At 42.5% G+C, this 20,921-nt stretch overlaps 1 protein-coding gene across 1 annotated transcript in view; it reads left to right on the forward strand.

Moving 5' to 3' along the window:
• RBX1 (ring-box 1) overlaps positions 1 to 18,732 on the forward strand; it is a 29,853-nt gene extending 11,121 nt beyond the window's left edge. Inside the window, exons 3-5 of the mRNA XM_053469109.1 lie at positions 8,803 to 8,873; positions 16,295 to 16,380; positions 18,408 to 18,732. Coding sequence (XP_053325084.1) covers positions 8,803 to 8,873; positions 16,295 to 16,380; positions 18,408 to 18,420 — 170 coding nt within the window. The 3' untranslated portion in view covers positions 18,421 to 18,732. The remainder of the gene's footprint in view (positions 1 to 8,802; positions 8,874 to 16,294; positions 16,381 to 18,407) is intronic.
• Positions 18,733 to 20,921: the final 2,189 nt, after the last annotated feature.

Below are 20,921 nucleotides of genomic sequence, written 5' to 3' on the forward strand. Positions count from 1 at the left end.
ATTCTACACAAACCTGTCCAGAAACAACATACACTGAGCTTACAAATGACTGCCTATAAACACAGATACCCACACCTGCCCATTAATACGCATATACACATACACTGCCCTTACACACACTAGCCCTTTTACACGTACCATATTGGCTCGAATATAGGCCGCACTTTTTTCCCCCACTTTAAGTCTTTAAAGTGGGGGTGCGGCCTATATTCGGGGTCTAGTGCTGCCGGGCAGGCAGCGGGGTTAGGATACAGATCCCCCGCAGCGGTGCAGGGGACCTGCATCCTACTCCCCGATATGCTCAGACAGCCTCCCCTGCCCCACGGGGGGGGGGGGGTGCCGGCACGGGAGGTTGTCTAAGCGCATCGTGCGGACGCAATACACGTATACAACTTCCGGTGCCGGCACATTTCTGAATATTAATTTAGGAAAAAACCCTGAATATAAGACTACCCCATAGGACATTTTTTTACTAGTAAATATTCATATAAAGTGTTTTTATTTTTATATTAAACCCCTTAACCCCTTCGTGACAGGCTGATTTTACTTTTTGTGCCCTTCGTGACAATGGCCGTTTTTACACTTCTGCGCTGCTCATGTTTAGCTGTAATTTTCTTTCCAGTTTACTGAACCCACACACATTAGATATTGTGTTTTTCAGGACAAGAAGGGCTTTCTTTAGATGACATTGTTTTGATTGTATCGTATTATTTACTATTAAAAAAAAGTATAAAATATGGTGGAACATTTAGAAAAAAAATGACTGTTTCTAACTTTTAGTTGAAAAATCTTTTACTCATTATAAAAAAAAAACAACAAAAAAAAAAAACCTGCTAAATAGATTCTATTTGTCCTTAGTTTAGAAATGTTTTTGTTTTTTGCTTTTTTTCCTGTACATTATGGGGCAATAAGTACAGGTAGCGTTTTGCTATTTCAAAGCCGTTTTTTCCAAATCTGGTAGTTCTTCCCCCCCCCCATGTGCCGTTTCAGGTATCTTTGAAGCCGGCCAATGCAATTTACACCATCAAGTCATATGTTTTTGAAAACTAGACAGCCCAGGGTATTCCAAATGCTAGTATTTTAACCCTTTCCAAGCACTTATTCTACCATCAGCCTTTGTCAAACTTTGTGGTAGTCATTTTTTTGCATTTGTTTTGTCACACACTTTACTTCAGGTATGAATTAAAAGGTTCTCGTATATGTCACTATCACAAAACGCCCCAATATGTGTTCAGCAACATCTTCTGAGCACAGCGATACCTCGCATGAATGATTTTGCCTGGCTGTTTGGGGGCAAAAGGGCCACATTTGGGGCATGCACATTTTTCAATGTTGAACTTTGGCATTTGGGGATCCACTGCCCATGCCCTATTTGGTACATCTTGGAGCCGGGCCATTTCAGTGTGCCCAACAAAACCATATATTTTTCAAAACTAGACACCCCAGGGTATTTCAAATGCTGGCACTTTAACTCTTTGCATGCACACATTTTACCACCAGCATTTTTTTCAAAGTTTGCAGTAGTATTTTTGTGTGTATTTTTCCCCCACACACCTACTTTATGTATGAATTTACAGCTCCTGGTATATGCCGCTGTCACACGACACCCCAATATGTGTTCAGCAACATCTCCTGAGTACAGTGATACCCCACATGCATGGGTTTGTCATTTTTGGGGGGAACTAAAAGGCCACATTTGGTACGTGTGCATTTGTCTAATTGGAAATTAGATGTGTGGCCATCCTCCCCCCCCGTGTTATTTGGGACATTTGTTGAACCTGGCCAATTCAATTTACCCCATCAGATCATATGCCAGTATTTTAACTCTTTCCATGCGAGAATTGTTTTAAGCTAATATGCTAATTTTAGGACTTGCTCACAAAATTTTTTTTTATATTTTTTTGCCTTTAAATTTTTTTTTCAACTTGAAGGTTCCCCTGATAGTGACATCAGTGGGAAATTATTTTTACATTTTACTGTTTTTTTACTATTTTTTTTAATTTATTTTTACTAATCACACTGTGATTAGAAAGCTGGGCTCCATTGACTTGCATGGCTGAATGCAGTACCTGTATTCAACCTGCAAGTGGAGCCAGAGTTCTCTAGAGGGTCTGGAGACCATCTAGCGAACTCTTTTTCATCCTTGTTTTTTTTTTCCAGGCCGCCGCCATCTTGCTGATGGCGAAGATCACCGGCAGCTGCGGCTGTGACCGCTCTCCGGAGCGGTCACAGCCCATCGAGAGATAAGTGTTTGGTGTCGCTGGATGCCTCCTGATCGAGACATTCCAGCGACACCATTTAAGTTTAGGAGGCGATCGTTGATCACCTCCTAAACGCTTTTAAAACGGGCGTCTGCCGCCATACAAAGTATGGCGGATGTTGACGCCCCAGGGAGGGGCCAGAGATGGCCCCTTTGTGCCGATCGTGGCGTTGCTGAATGCCTCGAGGTCAAGGCATTACAGCAACGCTGTTTGGGTACAGAAAGCGAAAGTAGATCGCCTTCTGCGCCCGTTTAAAGACGTGCCGGTCCTGGCACGTCAATTGTCGTAAACGACATGTTTTTCCGTGGCGTGCCAGGACCGGCAATTGTCATCAAGGGGTTAAAGACAATGTTTCTTACTCGTAGTACATTGTGGGACAATGGCTCTTTTAACCTTTTTCGGTGTTCCCTTTAACTGTTTTTTTATTTTACTTTTTTGTGCCCCAGCACTCACACTTTGCCCCAGCACTCAAACATCACAGTCCTGCCCAGACATACCCAGGTTCCAGCATGTACTGGCTGACTTGGCATGATAGGAGTACATGCTGAAACCTGGCTTGCTGTCCCCCCTTGTGTATTATTGCTGCATATCACTTAGAGCCCCCTGTGCTGTGCTTCTCCCCCCACTTATACATCCATGCTATCGCATACTCTCATTCATATACTCATTCATACACCCCCCCACCCCTTTACCTGCACTGCAGATCTCTCACACGCAGACTTCTATAGCACTAATTTCTCTTGTCCTGCCCACCGGGAGGAGGAATGGAGCAGTCATGTGATGTGAGATGAATTCATGCGACTCCTCTGGCTTCCTGTGGCCAGCACAATAGACGCTGCTTGCACAGTACAACACACAGTTGAGCAGTAATTCTTTAAGGCTTTTTTTTTTTTTTTTCGGCGTCTTGCCGAAGATGTGTTTTTCGGCCACCGGTTTGGCTCACAAACCTAGGCGCCGGGACAAAATTATCAGTCGCCATGGCAACCTGGCGCCTGGTATTTGTCGAGCAATGCGGTAATATATAAGAATTGGATTATTTTAATAACAAAGACAAATGTTACACAGTGCCACAATTACAAAAAAGACCAACAAACATAACAAAACAAGCAAACGCTTCTTAAAACCAATGGGACTTAAACACAGGACCCTCACTCATGTTTCATCAATAAGCAGGCCTGTGGAAACCCCTTAAGTCCGGATGGTTTCTCACGATGTTGTTCCTATGAGAGTAAATTGTGGAGTTCTAATTTGAGGTTGCTGCATTTATCCTAAATCAGACACTTTTGCTAGAAAACACCCCTCTGGCCACATGACCAATTACGACACCTTTTATGGTGGGGTAAAGGTGATGGAAAACCCCATCCACTTAAGCTATGATGGAATTCCTATAACTTGGGATAGTTAGGCCAGGAATCACCACAGGGGTGGAATCCCCACTCCTAGCCAGAACAGATACAGAGGGCATGCACAAAGAAACTGATTTAAATCCAATAGATTAACTAATTGAATGCCTAAACAAAGAAACTAACCAGCTCTGTTGGATTACCCTTCCATGCATCCAATATATCCCATGAGTTAGTCATGACAACCTCCTGCTCGCGTTTAAATTTGATGGTGGCTCTTTAATGCTGTGTGTTCTGCTAAACCATCTGGACGTTGTTGGAATACTTGGCATCATGGAGCCATGGTTGGATTGTCCAACAGGGCAATGATCCTAAACAAAATCAACACAAAAAATTGTTTAACAACCATAAAATCAAGGTCCCGCCATGGCCATCCCAGTCTCCTGACTTGAACCCCGTTAGAAAACCTATGGGGTGAACTGAAGAGGAGAGTCCACCAGAGTTGACCTTGTAATGGGAAGAATCCGATCTATTTTCTGTTATGTTTTATATGCAAAATGTGTTTAAAATGTGCTCAAATAAAATTAAATAAGCTTGGCATTAAATTGTATCTTAAAATCAGTTACTATTTAATCAGGTTGAGGTTTTTAGCATTTTATGTTTTGGATCAAATAAAAATTTGAACACTTAAATTGGATTTTCTATAATTATAAAAAAAAACCTAGAGATCCAAATTAGCCTTAAGGCTATTTGGATGTAGAGTCTAGAGCTGAAACAACGAATCGATAAAATCGATAATAATCGATAACGGAAATCATCGACAACGATTTCCGTTATCGATTAATCGAGTGATCGATTCGTCGTTGGAGCACTAGGCTCCTTTTACTTACCTCCGCTTCTAGAGAGAGAGAGAGAGAGAGAGAGAGAGAGAGAATATTGCTTTTTTTTTAATCCGATTAATCGATTAATCGACAAAATAATCGGCCGATTAATCGATTATTAATATAATCGTTAGTTGCAGCCCTAGTAGAGTCTGTAGTTGGAATACCCGCTCAATTTATTTCATTTTGGATATCTTTTACATTTTTATATATATATATATAATTTTATTTTTTTAGGGGTCTAATACTTCCTATGTACTGTAATCCACAATGACACTCTAATCTAATATACTCCTGCTACTCTCTCCTATGGTGACAGGAAGGGTTGTGAGGTAGGCTTCTTATTCTCCCCAATTTATACTTGGAAATATATGTGGAAAGTACTGGAGGCATTTGGCTTCATGGAGAGCTTCCTGCAGGGGGTTCCGGCACTTTATTGTATTGATGGGATGTGAGTCGCACACGACCCAGATACGAAATGGAACAAGGCAGGGATGCCCGCTCTCCTCTTGTCCGCTCTGTCTTGAACTACTGGCTGCAACTTCGGGACATCATGGATATAGGCGCGGGTGATCAGCAATATAAACTGGGACTCTTTGCCGGCGATATCCTGCTTATGCTGACGAGACCCTTGATTTCTCTCCCGAATCTATACTACATGCTCCATGATTTTTCCCAGATTTCAGGCTACAAAATCAATAACTCTAAATGTGAAGCCCTGAACATAAACCTTATTGAACCATTGAACTTTAAAACTTGCCTATTCCCGTTCATATGGGGAGATCAAAGAGCGAGAATTAATAGAGAAACAATGTAGCTAAAGAGCGGAGAGGCCTGGAAGTGCTGAACCTTTTTTACCTGTGCTACCTCGCAACTAGATTATCGCAGTTGGAAGCCTGGTCTTTCCCCAACGGCACATTACCGTGGGTAGATATTGAGCGTTGATGGTGTGAGATGCAACTATTACAATTAGTCCCCTGGATGGAACTTCTGAGACTACCTGGAACCACCATCCTATCAACCATGAAATCCTCTTACTCCTTGTGCAGAAGAATGAGAAGCAGCCTACAACTAATGGGAAAGGTATCCCAACCAACTCCTCTGATCTGTAATCAGTTATTCTCTGAGGGAAGGGCAGTGAATAAGTTTAGATGGATTGAAGCTGCCCTGGGATGGTTGGGTGCACTGGTACAGTTCTAATGTCTACAGGAGATCAAGAAAATACCCCCATACAGAACTCTTCCACTTCTTACAAATCAGGCACTTTGTACACTCGCAGTTGATCGGGGGGGGGGTCTTTCTGCACTGACAGTCTTCGAAAGGCTTTTCCTGGCTCGTATAAGGGCAAGGCACTCTTTCTTTGCTCTACACTCTTATTAACACTTAAACACGGTGGTCCCCTGAAATGCAGGAATGAAGAATTACAAAGAAGTTTCAGACGCAGAGTGGTGCAAGGCAACTGTAAACATACAAAAACCACCAATACATTGATCAAAGAGCCTATAAAGTCATGGCACACTGGTATCTTTCCGCGGTGAGGACGACCTATGTGGTCATGGGTGCAGGTGATCGCTGCTTCCTGGGCTGTGGGATGAGCGGTTCCTACCTGCATGCTTGGTGGTATTGTAGATTTGTCTTTCCCGTAGGGGAGGAATTCTTTAGGCAGATCTGTAGGGCTCTGGGGACAGCTGTGAAACCCTCACCAGAAGCGGCTTTGCTATTGTTGGATGTCACCGCACCGAAACTGATCGTACCAAATCAGAAGCTTATTCGTAGGATATGTGCAGCTGTTAGATGTTGGGAGGGTGTACCCCCACACACACACAACCACCACCTTAGGGGCGCTTCAGTCCAATATCTGGAACCTCATTACCTTGGATAAGATTGCAGCTAAACTACACAATGAAATACATGCGTTTTGATGCCATCTGCGACTCCTGGGTTACTACATACTCTAACGCGGAGAAAGTTGCACCATCGCAAGGGAGCGGTATCGGATGTCGTTAACAGACCTCCGGCTCCCTTGAGTGATTTTAAGCCGGGTTCAAGGGAGATCCTTGAACCGGCTTAAAATCACTCAAGGGATCCGGAGGTCTGTTAAAGACCTCCGATACCGCTCCCTTGCGATCCGCGTGGCAGCAGCTGTTGTGCGCCGGGGTTTGTTGTCAGATCCCGGCGCGCAACACTGAAGCCGCGCCCACCGCTCTCCGTGCCCTCTGAACCCCGTGCCCTCGAAGAAGACAGAAGAACTGAAGAAGAAGAGGAGCGAAGAGCAGGAAAAGGAGCTGTAACGAGAAAAGAGGAAAGGTAGGAAAGCATACAGTGAGAGTGGATTGGTGTAGGTGTGTGTGTGTGTGGATTGGTATGTGTGTGTGGATTGGTAAGTGTGTGAGTGATGGGTGTTATGCTGTACCATTTCCAATGTATTTTTCATTATATAATTATTCTCTAAAGTACATCATAACTCCCATCACTCTATACTGTTCCATACAGTGGCAGGGCTGGGAGACAGAGGCCTTGCACCCCCACCGCAGGACTCCTGAAAGGTAAGTGAACTTCAAAGAGGGAGAGGGTAGATAGGAGGGGTAGATAGGGAGAAGGGGTAGATAGGGCAGAAGAGAGCGAGAAGGGGTAGATAGGGCAATCATACTCCTATCATGCCAAGTCTGCGAGTGCCTCCTGGAATCTGGTTATGCCTGGGCATGATAGGAATGTGATTGCTGTTAACAATAATTATATATATTATTGTTATTTAATTGGTGTGTTACTTACTTTAAATAAAAGTGTTAGATTTTTTTTATGGGGTGTGTGGGGGGGTCATATTCAGTTTCGGCCAGGTAGTTTTAAAGTGTGTGGGGGGGGTGCCACATACAGGATCCGCCCCAGGTGCCAAATACTCTAGGTACGCCCCTGCCCTCTCCTACACAATTTCTTCATCAGATGCCCTTGTGACTGTGTGTGCCGGCGCAGGGAGAAGGAAAGCCCAAATCTTGCGATCTCGTACGTCGCTAGATTTGGGCTTTCCTTCTCCCTGTGCCGGCACACACAGCCACAAAGGCATCTGATGAAGAAATTGTAGGCAGTGGCGTAACTACCGGGGTCACGACTGCGACCGGGCCCTGGAGTTCTGCCAGTCAGTGGGGCCCAAGGGGTGCCGAGCGGTTGCTCAAAACGACCGCTCGGCACCTCTTGGGCCCCCCTGACTGACAGAAATCCAGGACTCCTCTGCTCGCCGCCGCCGCCTGCCTCTGCGCTGCGCAGAGTGCAGTGTTGGAAGCGTGAGGAGGTGTTTGTCTCGGGTGCCGGCGCTTCACGCTGAGCGCCGGCATATGACATCATATGCCGGCACTCAGCAGTGAAGCGCCGGCACCCGAGACAAACGCCTCACGCTCCCAACACAGGAGTTGACGGTAAGTGACCTACAAAGGGGAGTAGGGAGGGAGTGGGTAGATCGTGAGAAGGGGGGGTGAGGAGGGAGGGAGAGGGTAGATCGTGAGAAGGGGGTAGGGAGGGAGAGGGTAGATCGTTAGAAGGGGGGTAGGGAGGGAGAGGGTTGATCGTGAGAAGGGTAGGGAGGGAGAGGGGAAATTGTGAGAAGGGGGGTAGGGAGGAAGAGGGGAGATTGTGAGAAGGAGGGGTAGGGAGGAAGAGGGGAGATTCTGAGAAGGAGGTGTAGGGAGGAAGAGGGGAGATTGTGAGAAGGGGGTAGGGAGGGAGAGGGGAGATTGTGAGAAGGGGGTAGGGAGGGGAGATAGTGAGAAAGGGATAGATGTGGTATGCCGTTTTCAATAAACTTTGCATAAAATAGTTAATTTGCATTTAATATTAATGGTTCAGAAAATGTCAGGCAAAATGGTCGGCCCTCGCACATGTTCACTTCATCAAATCTGGCACTCTTCGAAAAAAGTTTGGACATGCCTGGTATAAGGTGATTGCCTTGTAGCAGTGTAGTGATTTTCTTTAATACGTTCCTGTGATCTATAGGCGATTCCCACCAGAACACTGAGCTTTTCTGGGAGCAGGGTCCTTAATGGCAGCCTGTTTAATTGTTTGGCAGTATATTTTTGGTCTATGGTTACACAACACCCCTAGGTAGATGAGGCGGAGTAATTACTGGATTTGAAGAGGACTTTTCATTGTAAGAATTGCATGTTATCTGCAGTAGGATCAGCAGATTAACCTATTGTTGGGCTGCCACATGAATTAAGGGTACTGGTATTTTCCTGAATGACTGACTTTACAATCCGCCTTTACTCTGTCGTATTCTACTAAATATACGTTCTTAATGCAACCTTTTCTACCTTCTGTATTTCGCAGGCATAGAATGTCAAGCAAACCAGGCTTCAGCTACGTCAGAGGAATGTACTGTAGCATGGGGAGTATGTAATGTAAGTTGTACCTAGCTTTTCCTTTTTGAGAACTCATACTTGACAACATAGTGACAAAACTTTGGCGAATACAGTAAGTGGTTAGGGCATTTGGGAAGTAACACTCAAATGTAGATTACAGAGTTGTATACTCTAGTGAGAAATGCACTTAACCTATACCACAGCTTCCAGAGCCTGTGCAAGCAATCTTATAATCCACTATATGAATTGCTAATTTATTTGCTCTTATATACACCATAGGAATTGCTTACTTATGTCCTTGAAAATCGGTAGAATGCCCAGACCAAAATATTTCAGTATGTCCCAACAAGAGAGGTTCATAATGCCTACAAAGAATACCTGGTTTCAAATAAGAGGAAATAAATCTAACTAAATGGGCATGATTGTAGGGATATATTGTAATGAATCGGAGCACATGATCAAATTTAAGTACTCAAAATATTCTTGCATATCTGTAATCTAGACTGTAGTAAAATCTCAATTGGTCCAGAATAAACATCAAATACATAATGCACAAAAAGGTAAATCTCATAGATATGTTTATCAATGTCCAAAAGAGATTCATAAGTGTTCAATGTCCTCTTCTGGCAAGTTGCAAAAAAGTCCTTTCTACTTCATTGATGTTGGTAGAGCATTAGCATCGAAATGGACTGATCCTATCTCACCCGCTTGTTCATGCGTCTGTCAGGCTGTGCATTTGTGATTCAGACTGCATGCTCAGACAAGTCTCTCAAAGGCCCTTGCCAGAGTGCGCAGCTTAGACTCTACTCCCACCACAAACATGCAGAAATGAATGCAACGCTAAACATGATGGGAAGCTCCACTACTTACACACTGCTCAGTTCTTGGGCCTCTGCTATTCTCCATCTACACTTCTTCCCTCGGAAAACATTTCTTCCTTTTGGTTTCCAGTACCACCTATGTGCAGATGACACCCTACTCCATATTTCTGCTCCTGACCTTTCCCCCTAACTCCCCCTCACTCTCCTCAATCAGGAATTGCATCATGGATGGCGTTACCTAAAGCTCAACATCTCTAAAACCGAACTCATGGTAATCCCGCCATCTGCTCTGTCCACTTTTCCTGGCATCTCTATTACTGTTGACAACTCCACTATCCAACCAACAGACCAGGTTCGCTGCCTTGGTGTCACACTCGACTCTGCGCTCTCCTTCATCCCTCACATCCAGTCCCTCACCAAATCCTGCCACCTCCGCCTGAAAAACATCTCACGAATCTGCCATTTCCTCACGCAAGACACCACCAAGTTACTAATCCACTCCCTTGTGATATCCCGCCTGGATTATTGCAACTCCCTACTTAACCGGTCTCCCCCTCTCCTGCCTTTCACTGCTTCAATCCATCCTCAACACTGCAGCTAGATACATTTTTCAGGGCCCTCTTCTCCTTTGCACCAGTTTGTTATTGTATATGTTTATAAATTAATCCAATGAATGTAACAGCACTGCTGAGTCAGCCGGCACTTTATAAATATAATGTAATGTAATGCTGTCCTTGTCAGAGCCACAATCCAGAGGGAGGCAAAGTGGTCTCTGGTAATTCTGCCTTTTGGAAAGAGCCAGGTTATCATGTTTTCAGCACTCCTCAGTGAGGAGAGAGTGACTTGGGTCAAGGCTAGGGCAGCACCCACAGTGAGCACACAGCTGCATTTCATGCTTATTGCCAGTCAGCTCCAGCACTGGCTTTCCAAAAATTTCAATGGCAGCGGTTTTCCTGACACTGAAAACCCAGATGCTTATACCTACAAAAGGAGGTCAAGTTATCAGATAACACAAGTCAACATGGTATGGTAGAAAACACTCTATTTTATGCTGGAGGATGAAATAGCATGTGTATGAAACGGTACTGTTAGAAAAAAAATTCTTCCCGCTTTTTTCTGTCTCTGCTTATTTTTCACATTTAAATGTTTCAGATCAACTAATTTTAACCCCTTGATGACAACTGACATGCCTGGTACATCATGACTTTAAATCGCTTTCTTCCCCCAAATGGTGTTTGCTGTAATGCTTCGATGTTGAGCAGTGTTAATTTTGACGGGAAATTTCGATTTTAGTTTCAGTCAGTCTTCTGACTGAAATGCTGTAACGGGTTCACTAAGAGCTGTAGTCACTTCCAGAGATCCCCTAGATGTATCCTCCTGTTGTCCCCGAAATATATATATAATATTATGCAATTGATAAAATTATTGTATTTTAACTTGCATTTGGAAAAGGAACACCACATACATTCAATATGGCCTCTTGGCAGTGATATACACTACAATGCTTATGGTAGCTGGAGTTTATCTGTAAGAGGCCCATGAATGATCCTAAAGGTAGACTGTGACCTGTATTACAGCCAAACAAGTGTCTTCGTTCAGATCGAGGAACTCTAAATTCAGGACCACCTTCGTCTTCAGTACTCTTGTTGCATCCGGGACAAGACTATCCCTTTTGTTGCTGGATATTGTACATTTAAGGCTGAAAGGCGCCCGCTATACTACTTGTCCTCTACATTGGAGATTGAAGCGGGAGCCTTGTATGACAAGTAATTATATATTAAGAATCCTTTTTATTTCCTGTTGAAGCAATAACACCATCTTTTATGCAAAATGCCTACATTTGGGAAGTAGGAAGAGATAACAAGGCACAAATGCATGAATACCATACTAGACAATACAACTTTTGATTAGGCCATTTAATATTAATATTCAAACCCCACCGTGAAGTCAGTGTCAGAAATTTTTTTTTCTTCTTGAGACAATTCTATGAGAACGGGAACCAGAGAATTTGACTTTGAATTTCTTGTAACATAATTTTGCCACTGGACTTAGTGAGATTGCCACATGTTTTAACTTTTATTTTTGTGCTGTTCTGTAATTATTTTTACCTTATTATATAGAAGCACTGACTTTTATTATTCCTGTCAAATATCAATTAATCGTAACAAAGATGTTCTGTATGGTGACAGTATGCCCTCCAGAATGATAGGAAACAACAAGAGGGTGTTAAACTGGGCTTGGGCAGTAAGAATGGGTTATATAACTGACCTTTTACATATGAGGTGATTTTTGGACATGGGATTACACACTCCCTTGCCATGTGACACCAGATGGATGCGCTATTAGAGACAAAGGAAAGTTATTCCTATAAGAATGCCAATTGAGGACAAAAGACTTTGAATTCTCTTATTTTTGCAAGGCTCTAACACCTGGAGAGTCGCAAGGGTTGTTTTACTTAGGTGTGGTTTTCTGTGTTTAACACTTGTTTGTTTTTAATTCTCTTTTGGAGGGTTTTTTTGTATTCATACCTTCGATGTATTTTATCAATTTGTTTTAATATTTAATATCAGTCTTTTCACAATTAAACGGAACTCTCAGCATAGGTAGGTAGCTGATATTGGTAACCGTGGAAAATATGCGCAAAGAAGGTTGTGTAAAAAAAGTCAAAAAAAATAAACACCTTTTGTTGAAAAGATCAAAATGCAAAACTATTCATGGATACTAAAATAATTGCATGCAAGTATTGGCACCTGTATTAATTCATATGGGGAAAACTATTTGAGGTATCTTACCATTGATTTGATTTTTTTTTTCCCGCCCCTCCTTTTCATTCTCCATACAACTTTGTGCCTAATCACAGGAAATTGCTCAACTATGATTTCCTGCTTCACAGAGGGATAAGTATTGGGTAACGCTTATGACAGATTTCAGAAAGACCCCAAAACTACAAACAGATGTCTTCTGCGCCACTGTTTGGAAAAGTTTCAAGAACAAAAAGCTTCTACTTTTATCTGAAAACGCAACTGTCTTCAGTTTTCCAGATGCTACTGGAACTTAAAATGGGTTTGGGTTCTATGGTCAGATTAAACCAAAATAGTTTTTTGGCAATAACTACTAGAAGGGGCTTTGGCACAAACACATATGTACCTCATGGTCACAGTTAAATATATAAATTTGTTTCGTTAATTCCGTAAGAAGTTCTGAATGAGTCCCTCCTAAGCGGTTGATGTATTGAGCTGCCGAAACATTGTCCGTTTTTAAAAGACAAAAATTCCTTTGAACTTTGGCCAACCTCCTGATGGCGAACGAGCCCGCCATCAGTTCCAGGCAATTGATGTGTAGTAATCTTTCTTCTGGAGACCAAATGCCGTCGTAGAGGAAACTGCTGTCTAACCAATCAGGCTCGCATCTGAATAAAATATGGTTGATCTCCAAATATTGCTCGACCATTCCAGGCTTCCATGTGGGGGAGCAATGAACGGAGGTTCTGACTAACTTCCTCTGAAAGGTGCACTGGTTGATCGTAGGAAGGAAACAACCTGAGATGTTGAAATGACACTCTGCTACAATGTGAAGTAGTGAGTGTACAGCCTGTATAACAGTGTACATTTGCTGTCCCCTCAAACACACAGCCATTAATGTCTAAACCTTGGCAACAAGAGTAAGGACACCCTTAAGTGGAAATGTCCAAATTGGGCCCAATTAGCCATTTCGCCTGCCTGGTGTCATGTGACTCGTTAGTGTTACGAGGTCTCAGGTGTGAATGGGGAGCAGGTGTGTTAAATTATTGCTCTCGCACTCTCTCATAATGGTCACTGAAAGTTCAACATGGCACCTCGGCAAGGTCTCTAACGGCCACCAGCTCCGTGATGTCGTCATGGAGGAATGGAAGAGGACTCCAGTGGCAACCTCTGAATCTCTGGTGAGATGCCCAAGAGGGCTAAGGCAGTGCTGGAAAATAATGATGGCCACACAAAATATTGACTATTTGGGCCAATTTGGACATTTCCACGTAGGGGTGTACTCACTTTTGTTGCCGAAGTTTAGACATTAATGGCTGTGTTGATTTCAAATTTATACTGTTATACAGGCTATACACTCACTACTTTACATTGTAGCAGAGTGTCATACTTTCTTGCTCACCTTTCCACAGAAAACATCACAGGTCCCACACTGCCAAGTTTCTCACTACCATTAAACCACTCCCCATTATTTTCCTGTGCCCTATGGGCTGCTCGCTCAGTCTGTAACAAACTCACATCCGTGCACGACCTGTTTGTTACAAACTTTCAACCTCCTAGCTATTACTTAAACCTGGCTTTCCTCCTCTGACACTGCTTCCATTGCTGCTGTTGCATATGGCAGCCTCCACTTTAGCCACACTCCTAGGCCAGGAGAGACACCTGGGGGAGGTGTTGGAATCCTGCTCTCCCCCTCCTGTTCCTATCAACACCTGCCTCCCCTCTCTGTCATTCTCCTCCCCTGATGTTCACTCCATACGCCTGTTTTCACCTCTCTCTCTGAGCGGCAGTCATATATCGCCCTCGTGGACCTACCTCAGTTCCTGGACAACTTTGCCACCAGGCTGTCCTGCTTTCTCTTTCCAAACATCCCAACCATAATCCTCGGCAATTTCAATATCCCCGTCAATAACCCACCCTCCCCTGCTGCCACTAAACTTCTTTCTCTCACAACCTCATTTGGTCTCCTACAATCTTCTCTAACCCCTACTCACTGTGATGGACACTGTGTAGACCTTGTATTTTGTAATCTCTGCTCCATATCAGAGTTTACCTGTCGCCCCTTCCCCATTTCTGATCACCACCTCCTCACCTACAATCTCACACTAACACCCAAACCTGCCTCCCCTCCTTCACACCTCCGTACCTGTAGAAATCTGCGCGATGTTCAACTTGGCATTTTCCAGACTTCTACGATAACCTGCCCTGACCTTGCCACAGCAAACTACAATAACACTCTATCAACTGCACTTGACACACTTGCCCCCCCTCAACTTCGCAAAGCTCCACGTCATCAGCTTCAGCCCTGGCACTCAAGACAGACGCGCTATTTACAAAAATGCTCACACACTACTGAGCGTGTCTGGAGGAAATCCCGCTCTGAAGCTGACTACATCCACTACAAGTTCATCCCCCACACTTACACATCTGCCCTTCAGCTAGCTAAACAAGCATACTCTTCTTCCCTCATTTCTTCTCTTTCCTCCAACCCCAAACAACTTTTCTCCACCTTCTGCTCTCTCCTCACCCACACCACCTCCCTCATCTGCCTTTAGCGCCTAGGATCTTGCGGGCTATTTCCAAACAAAAACACAATCCATCCGCAACAACATTCCAGCGCATGGTCTCAGTTTTCCTCCTCCTTCCGCGATCAACCCCTCTACCTCTCACACACAAATCTATTTCTCCACCCCCAATCTCTCTGCATCTGTTCTCTCAGATCAGCAGATGCCTATTTGGTATCTCTTCCTGGATGGCCTCTCACCACCTCCAAATAAGTATGTTTAAGAGTGAGCTGCTTCTAATCCCTCCCTCTAACTCTATTCCCCTTTCTGACCTTTCCATCACGGTCGACGGTACCACTGTCTCTCCTTCACCACATGTCCGCTGCCTTGGAGCGAATCTTGACTCAAACTTATCTTTTATCCCTCACGTCAAATCACTCTAAATCCTGCCACAACCAACTGCGCAACATTTCCAAAATCCGTCCATTCCTGACTGCCAGCACCGCTAATCCACTCCCTTGTAATCTCCCGTCCAGACTACTGTAATTACCTACTTAGTGGCCTCCCTCTCTCCCGACTATTCTCCCTCCCCCCCAGTCTGTCCTCAATGCCTCTGCCAGACTTATCTATCTCACCCGACACACTGCATCTGCCGCACCTCTCTGCGAGTCCCTCCACTGGCTCCCCATCCATAGCAGAATTAAATTCAAGTTACTCGCTCTATCCTACAAAGCTCTCGCTAACACCACTCCCCCCTACCTATCCTCCCTCATTAGCAAATATACTCCACCCCGCCCTCTAAGATCCAACAATGACCTGCTCCTCGGATCTTCACTTATCACCTCCTCCCATGCCCACCTACAGGACTTCTCTCGCGCAGCACCAACCCTCTGGAACTCTTCCTGGGCTGTCCGACTTTTACCAACTCTATCCTCCTTCAAATGCTCAGCTGGTCCTTTTGGGGCAGGGCTGAAGTGCAGTGGAATTTATTTTTTGGGATTAAGATCATTTTCATGGCAAAGAGGGACTTTGCTTGATTGCAATTCAACTGATCACTCTTTATAACATGGAGTATATCAAAACTGAGGCAGCAGACTTTGTGAAAATTAATGTCATTCTCAAAACTGTTGGCCACGTGTGTGTGTGTGTGTGTGTGTATGTGTATACACAAACGCTATATGTACACATTACTTCACTATGTCGCTTTCTTTAGTACTACTGTTTAATAACTAAATTCTGCTCTTAAGAAACCCTCCATACCTGTGAACAAGTGCCATTTTGCATTTTTATTTCTAAGTTTTGATTTGGACTCATGACTTGAATTATATTTCGGATCCTTTTTCACATGTGCAAATCATATGTTAATGAAACTTCTTCTCCCTTTTTTTTAATAGCATGCATTTCACTTCCACTGCATTTCGCGCTGGTTGAAGACTCGGCAGGTTTGTCCGTTGGATAATCGAGAATGGGAGTTTCAGAAGTATGTGTCAAATTTTCTTAAATTGCCATAGCTTTGAGCCTAGACCTAAAACCTGATATTTGTTTAAAGCATGATTCCCCTTTTTATTTGATGAGAAGTAGGTCCTTTTTAAAATAGACATACATAGATTTTTATTTTTATGTTTTCTTCTATACTGGAGTTGCCACAGCTAAACAGTGACCCAATTTGTTTAGCCACTTATCTGCTGATTAATCATACCCCCATACATATTTTATGTTACAGAGGGCTACGTCCATGCTTTACATATTACCCTGTATTATGTATTTTCAATACTACTGACTTAAGGTTTGGAGGTAGGGTATTATAGTGGAAGTAGTAAGGGGCACTTTTTTAGAACATTTCTATCTTATAAGGCTTTACTTACACATTTCAAACACAAGTTTAGATAGAATCCTTACACAAACAATATACTTGCTGCACACATATAGATATCTCGCTCTCTGCTCTCTCCTTTTCATTGGTTGATTTGAGTTATGTTAAGTGCTTCTCTCTGCGTACAAAAAATGCTCAATACACTAAACCTAAGATAGGAAAGTATATAAAATGAGTTAGTCATCTATATATTGAAGTATAGAAAGTATGAACACAGCATCAAAAGTAGTTGGGTTCTTGTATCACACTGCTCTGTCCTTTTTCTGTTTTATTTTTTGGAAAATGCTTGTCAGTTGGTGTATTGCTCAAGATCAGTAAGTTTCCTAGCATCTGTCTGATTTCCTTCAGCATAAAATAATTGTTTACGCTGTCTCAAGTCTGTTAGTGTATTTCCCATATGTTATTGATGCGCTTAGTAATGCATCTGGGGGGAGGGGTTAGCCTCCAGTTGTGCTAACTCGTCCTCTAGCAAGGTTTCTTTTCAGTCTTTAGGCGTGTTGTATGAAGAGCCTCCAGAGCTTTATGGGCTTTCCAATATGACACATCTGAATGTACACAATATTAAGTTTTCAGTTTTATTTTTACTCAGAGAAGGAAGAACAAATATGCGCTCTCAATCAATCAAAGCTCACCATATAAAAGCTCCTATGTACAAGCTTACTGGGAGGGAGTGAGATGTCAAGCACTATCCAAAAAGACATACTAATGGAAACAATATAAATGTTCACACTGGAAAGCCTACAACATAAACTAAAAACAATGTTTTATTATAATGTATACAAATCTTGCAGTCTATAGTACATAAAGTAATGCACCAGCACGCACCTTAAAAAAGTAAGGGGCATTTGCTTGTTGTGTAGACATTTTGCAGCTGTAATAATTTTCTATGCCTTTTTGAAAAACAGTTCTGTATTGCTTAGGACTTTTTTGCACAGGCTATGTGTTCATCGTTTTTTGTTTTCCCTTTGGAAATCGCATGATGCAAATCAGAACATACTCATTAAGTTGTTTAGGATTTTTGCAACAGTTATATGCCAGTTCAGAATATCCCCACATTTTCCCAAGTCAGAGGATTCCTTACTAGCACAATGCTGCCACAGCCTCAGAGCATTTTTTCGTTTTAAATTTGATTTATAAGAAGGCTGAACAAAAACCGATCTGAAGATTAATCTGTAAGATTAGACATGCGCATCCTGCTTGTATAACAAAGATCCTGCAAAGCTTTATTGAGCATTTTTTATTGTAGAAGAGTAGCTACAAGGTGCATGTTTTCCAAAATACAATGATGGTTCAAATAAATATCCAGCCAAAGATGATACCCTTGATGATCCCTCGCTCATCCTCTCTACACACCACTTTTCTAGCAGCTACCCCTACACAAACACAAACTATCCAAAAAATAATTTAAATAACTAAGTTGTTGTTGTTATTAGATTAAAATGACTGTGTACTTACCAGCTAATGTATGCTTAAATAGTTCCTGGATTTTGTTACCTAAAAGTAAAGGCAAGATTGTGTGTCCTTAATTCTAATTGCGGTTATGCTAGGCATTTGTTTTTTTACCTTAAACCTCTGGTGGCTAGTGGTGCATGTTTGACACTATAATCCTAATCTTGTTTTTTGTTTTTCGTTAGGTATGGTCACTAAGGAGCACAACTTTTGCTATGTTGAGTGCAGTCCATATCTTGAGGCAGTAGAACCAAGAAAGATCCAGCACTGCTGAAACAGTTCCTGCATGTTTTGCATGCATCATTCAATATAATTGTCAAAATAAATAGTGTGAAATATCAGTATTTATGTTGTGGTATTTTTTCAAACCTTTAAGTGTATTTTTAGAGTGACCAAAAAAGTGACAACTGCCCCTTGCAGAAAGCAAGATAAAAACACGCTTATGACAATATGAATATATCTAATAGACTTGTGCATTCGGATTTATAAAAATTTTAATTTTTAATGAAACTTGTATACTTCGTTAATTCATAGGAATGACTGAAAAAGCATTTTTTCATGTATAGGGGCACTAAATATACATTAAATGGGTGGTGATCTTGTGTAAATACACAATGCTCCTTACTAAGAAAAACAAAATCCTAGTGAAGATCATAACTACAACGGGTGTGTAACAATTTCCAGTAAGTCAAATACGATCACATTAGAACAAATATCGATAGTCACTTTCACAACAGATTTTTTTGCTTGTTGGAGGGCAAATCGGATATATATATATATACTCACTGGCAACTTAATTAGGTACACCTTGCTAGTACCGGGTTGGGCCCCCTTTTGCCTTCAGAACTGCCTTCATTATTTGTGGCATACTTTCCATGGTAGTGGAACCATTCATCAGAGGTTTTGCTGCAGATTTGTTGGCTGCACATCCATGAAGCAAATCTCCCTTTCCACCACATCCCAAAGATGCTCTATTGGATTGAGATCTGGTGACTGTGGAGGCCACTGGAGTACAACGAACTCATTGTCCTGTTCAAGAATTCAGTTTGAGATGATGTGAGCTTTGTGACCTGGTGTATTATCTTGCAAGAAGTAGTCTCTTGATACAAGGCAGGATGGATCCATGGTTTCATGTTGTTCACGCCAAAGTCTGACGCTGTCATCTGAATGTCACAGCTGGAATCGAGACTCATCAGACCAATCTTCCATTGTCCAAGTTTGGCGAGTCTGAGAGAATTGTAGCGTTGGTTTCCTGTTCCTAGCTGACAGGAGTGGCACCCGTTGCTGCTGTAGCCCATTTGCTTCAAGGTTTGATGTGTTGTGCGTTCAGAGATGGTATTCTGCATACCTTGGTTGTAACGAGTGGTTATTTGAGTTACTGTTGCCTTTGTGTCATCTCTAACCAGTCTGCCCATTCTCCTCTGACATCAACAAGACATTTTCAACCACACAACTGCGGCTCACTGGATATTTTCTCTTTTTCGGACCATTCTTTGTTGTGCGTGAAAATCCCGGTAGATTATCAATTTCTGAAATACTCAGACCAGCCCGTCTGGCACCAACAACCATGCCACGTTCAAAGTCACTTAAATCCCCTTTCTTCCCTATTCTGATGCTCTGTTTGAACTTAAGCAAGTTATCTTGACTACGCCTACATGCCTAAATGCATTGAGTTGCTGCCATGTGATTGGCTGATTAGCTATTTGTGTTAACGTTATATACACCAAGCAATGGCACAAAATTGTATATGTTATGTCACAGCAATAAGATTATGCAACTAATTATTGAGTCTTGTTTTCCATACTGCTCCCTCTGCTTTAAACTGGTGATGGCCAGGTCCAGATAATCGATCGTTGGTCGATCCACATGAAAGGTCAGGCTACAGATCTGTACTTGTATAACGTGCATAGTTAAAAATAAAGTAGAGGGAGAACTGGGCAAACAAACACATGACATAATTTGTGCATGAAGACAACAGGAAAAAAAGAGAAACAAACTCAAGGGCAGCCATCAGAGGCCACTTAATCTGTGTACTATAAACATTGAAGGGAGGATTTCACCCTGTCATAGTTTAGCCTCGGTCTCATCTAAAAATCACGTTGGTAAAGGTAGTTATTGCAGATTTTGGGGCATTATAAGGAGTTGTTTTTGTTTAAGAAATTGCAGGCTGTACCAGCAGTGTGTTGAAAGGTTACTTTTATCAATTTACATAAGTGTTAATATAGGGTCCTGAGAGTTCAATTTTTTTTTAGTAGTTTACTATTTATCCAGAGTGGCCTCTATGCAAGCCATTCTAAATGGATTTTTTTAGACTAAGTTTGGATTTCAAAATTGCCAACGTGGGGTGTTCTGGTCTTATCCAGTATTACAAAATACTTTTCTTGCTACTGCAGTTATTATATGGCCCGTTTTTGTTGTAATCTTGTTAGTTGTCTCATTCCAAATATTGCCAATTAAGGAGATCGTGTGAGAGATGCCATCTTGTGCGTGAGGAGATAGTTATGCTCCTGCACCCAGAAAGATTGTTTAAGTGGACATTGCCAGAAGCAGTGAAGGGAATTAGGGGATGCACATTTTGGACAATTTGTTGCTCAATCACCTCATAACATCATTCAGGATTTTGGAGACATTTATGGAGTAGAGCTGAGGCAGGTTTTTTGGGAGCCTGACTCCTAGATAGTTGATAGAAGACACTGCCT

The sequence above is a fragment of the Spea bombifrons genome, chromosome 6 (assembly GCF_027358695.1).
Source record: "Spea bombifrons isolate aSpeBom1 chromosome 6, aSpeBom1.2.pri, whole genome shotgun sequence".
Lineage (NCBI taxonomy): Eukaryota > Metazoa > Chordata > Amphibia > Anura > Pelobatidae > Spea > Spea bombifrons.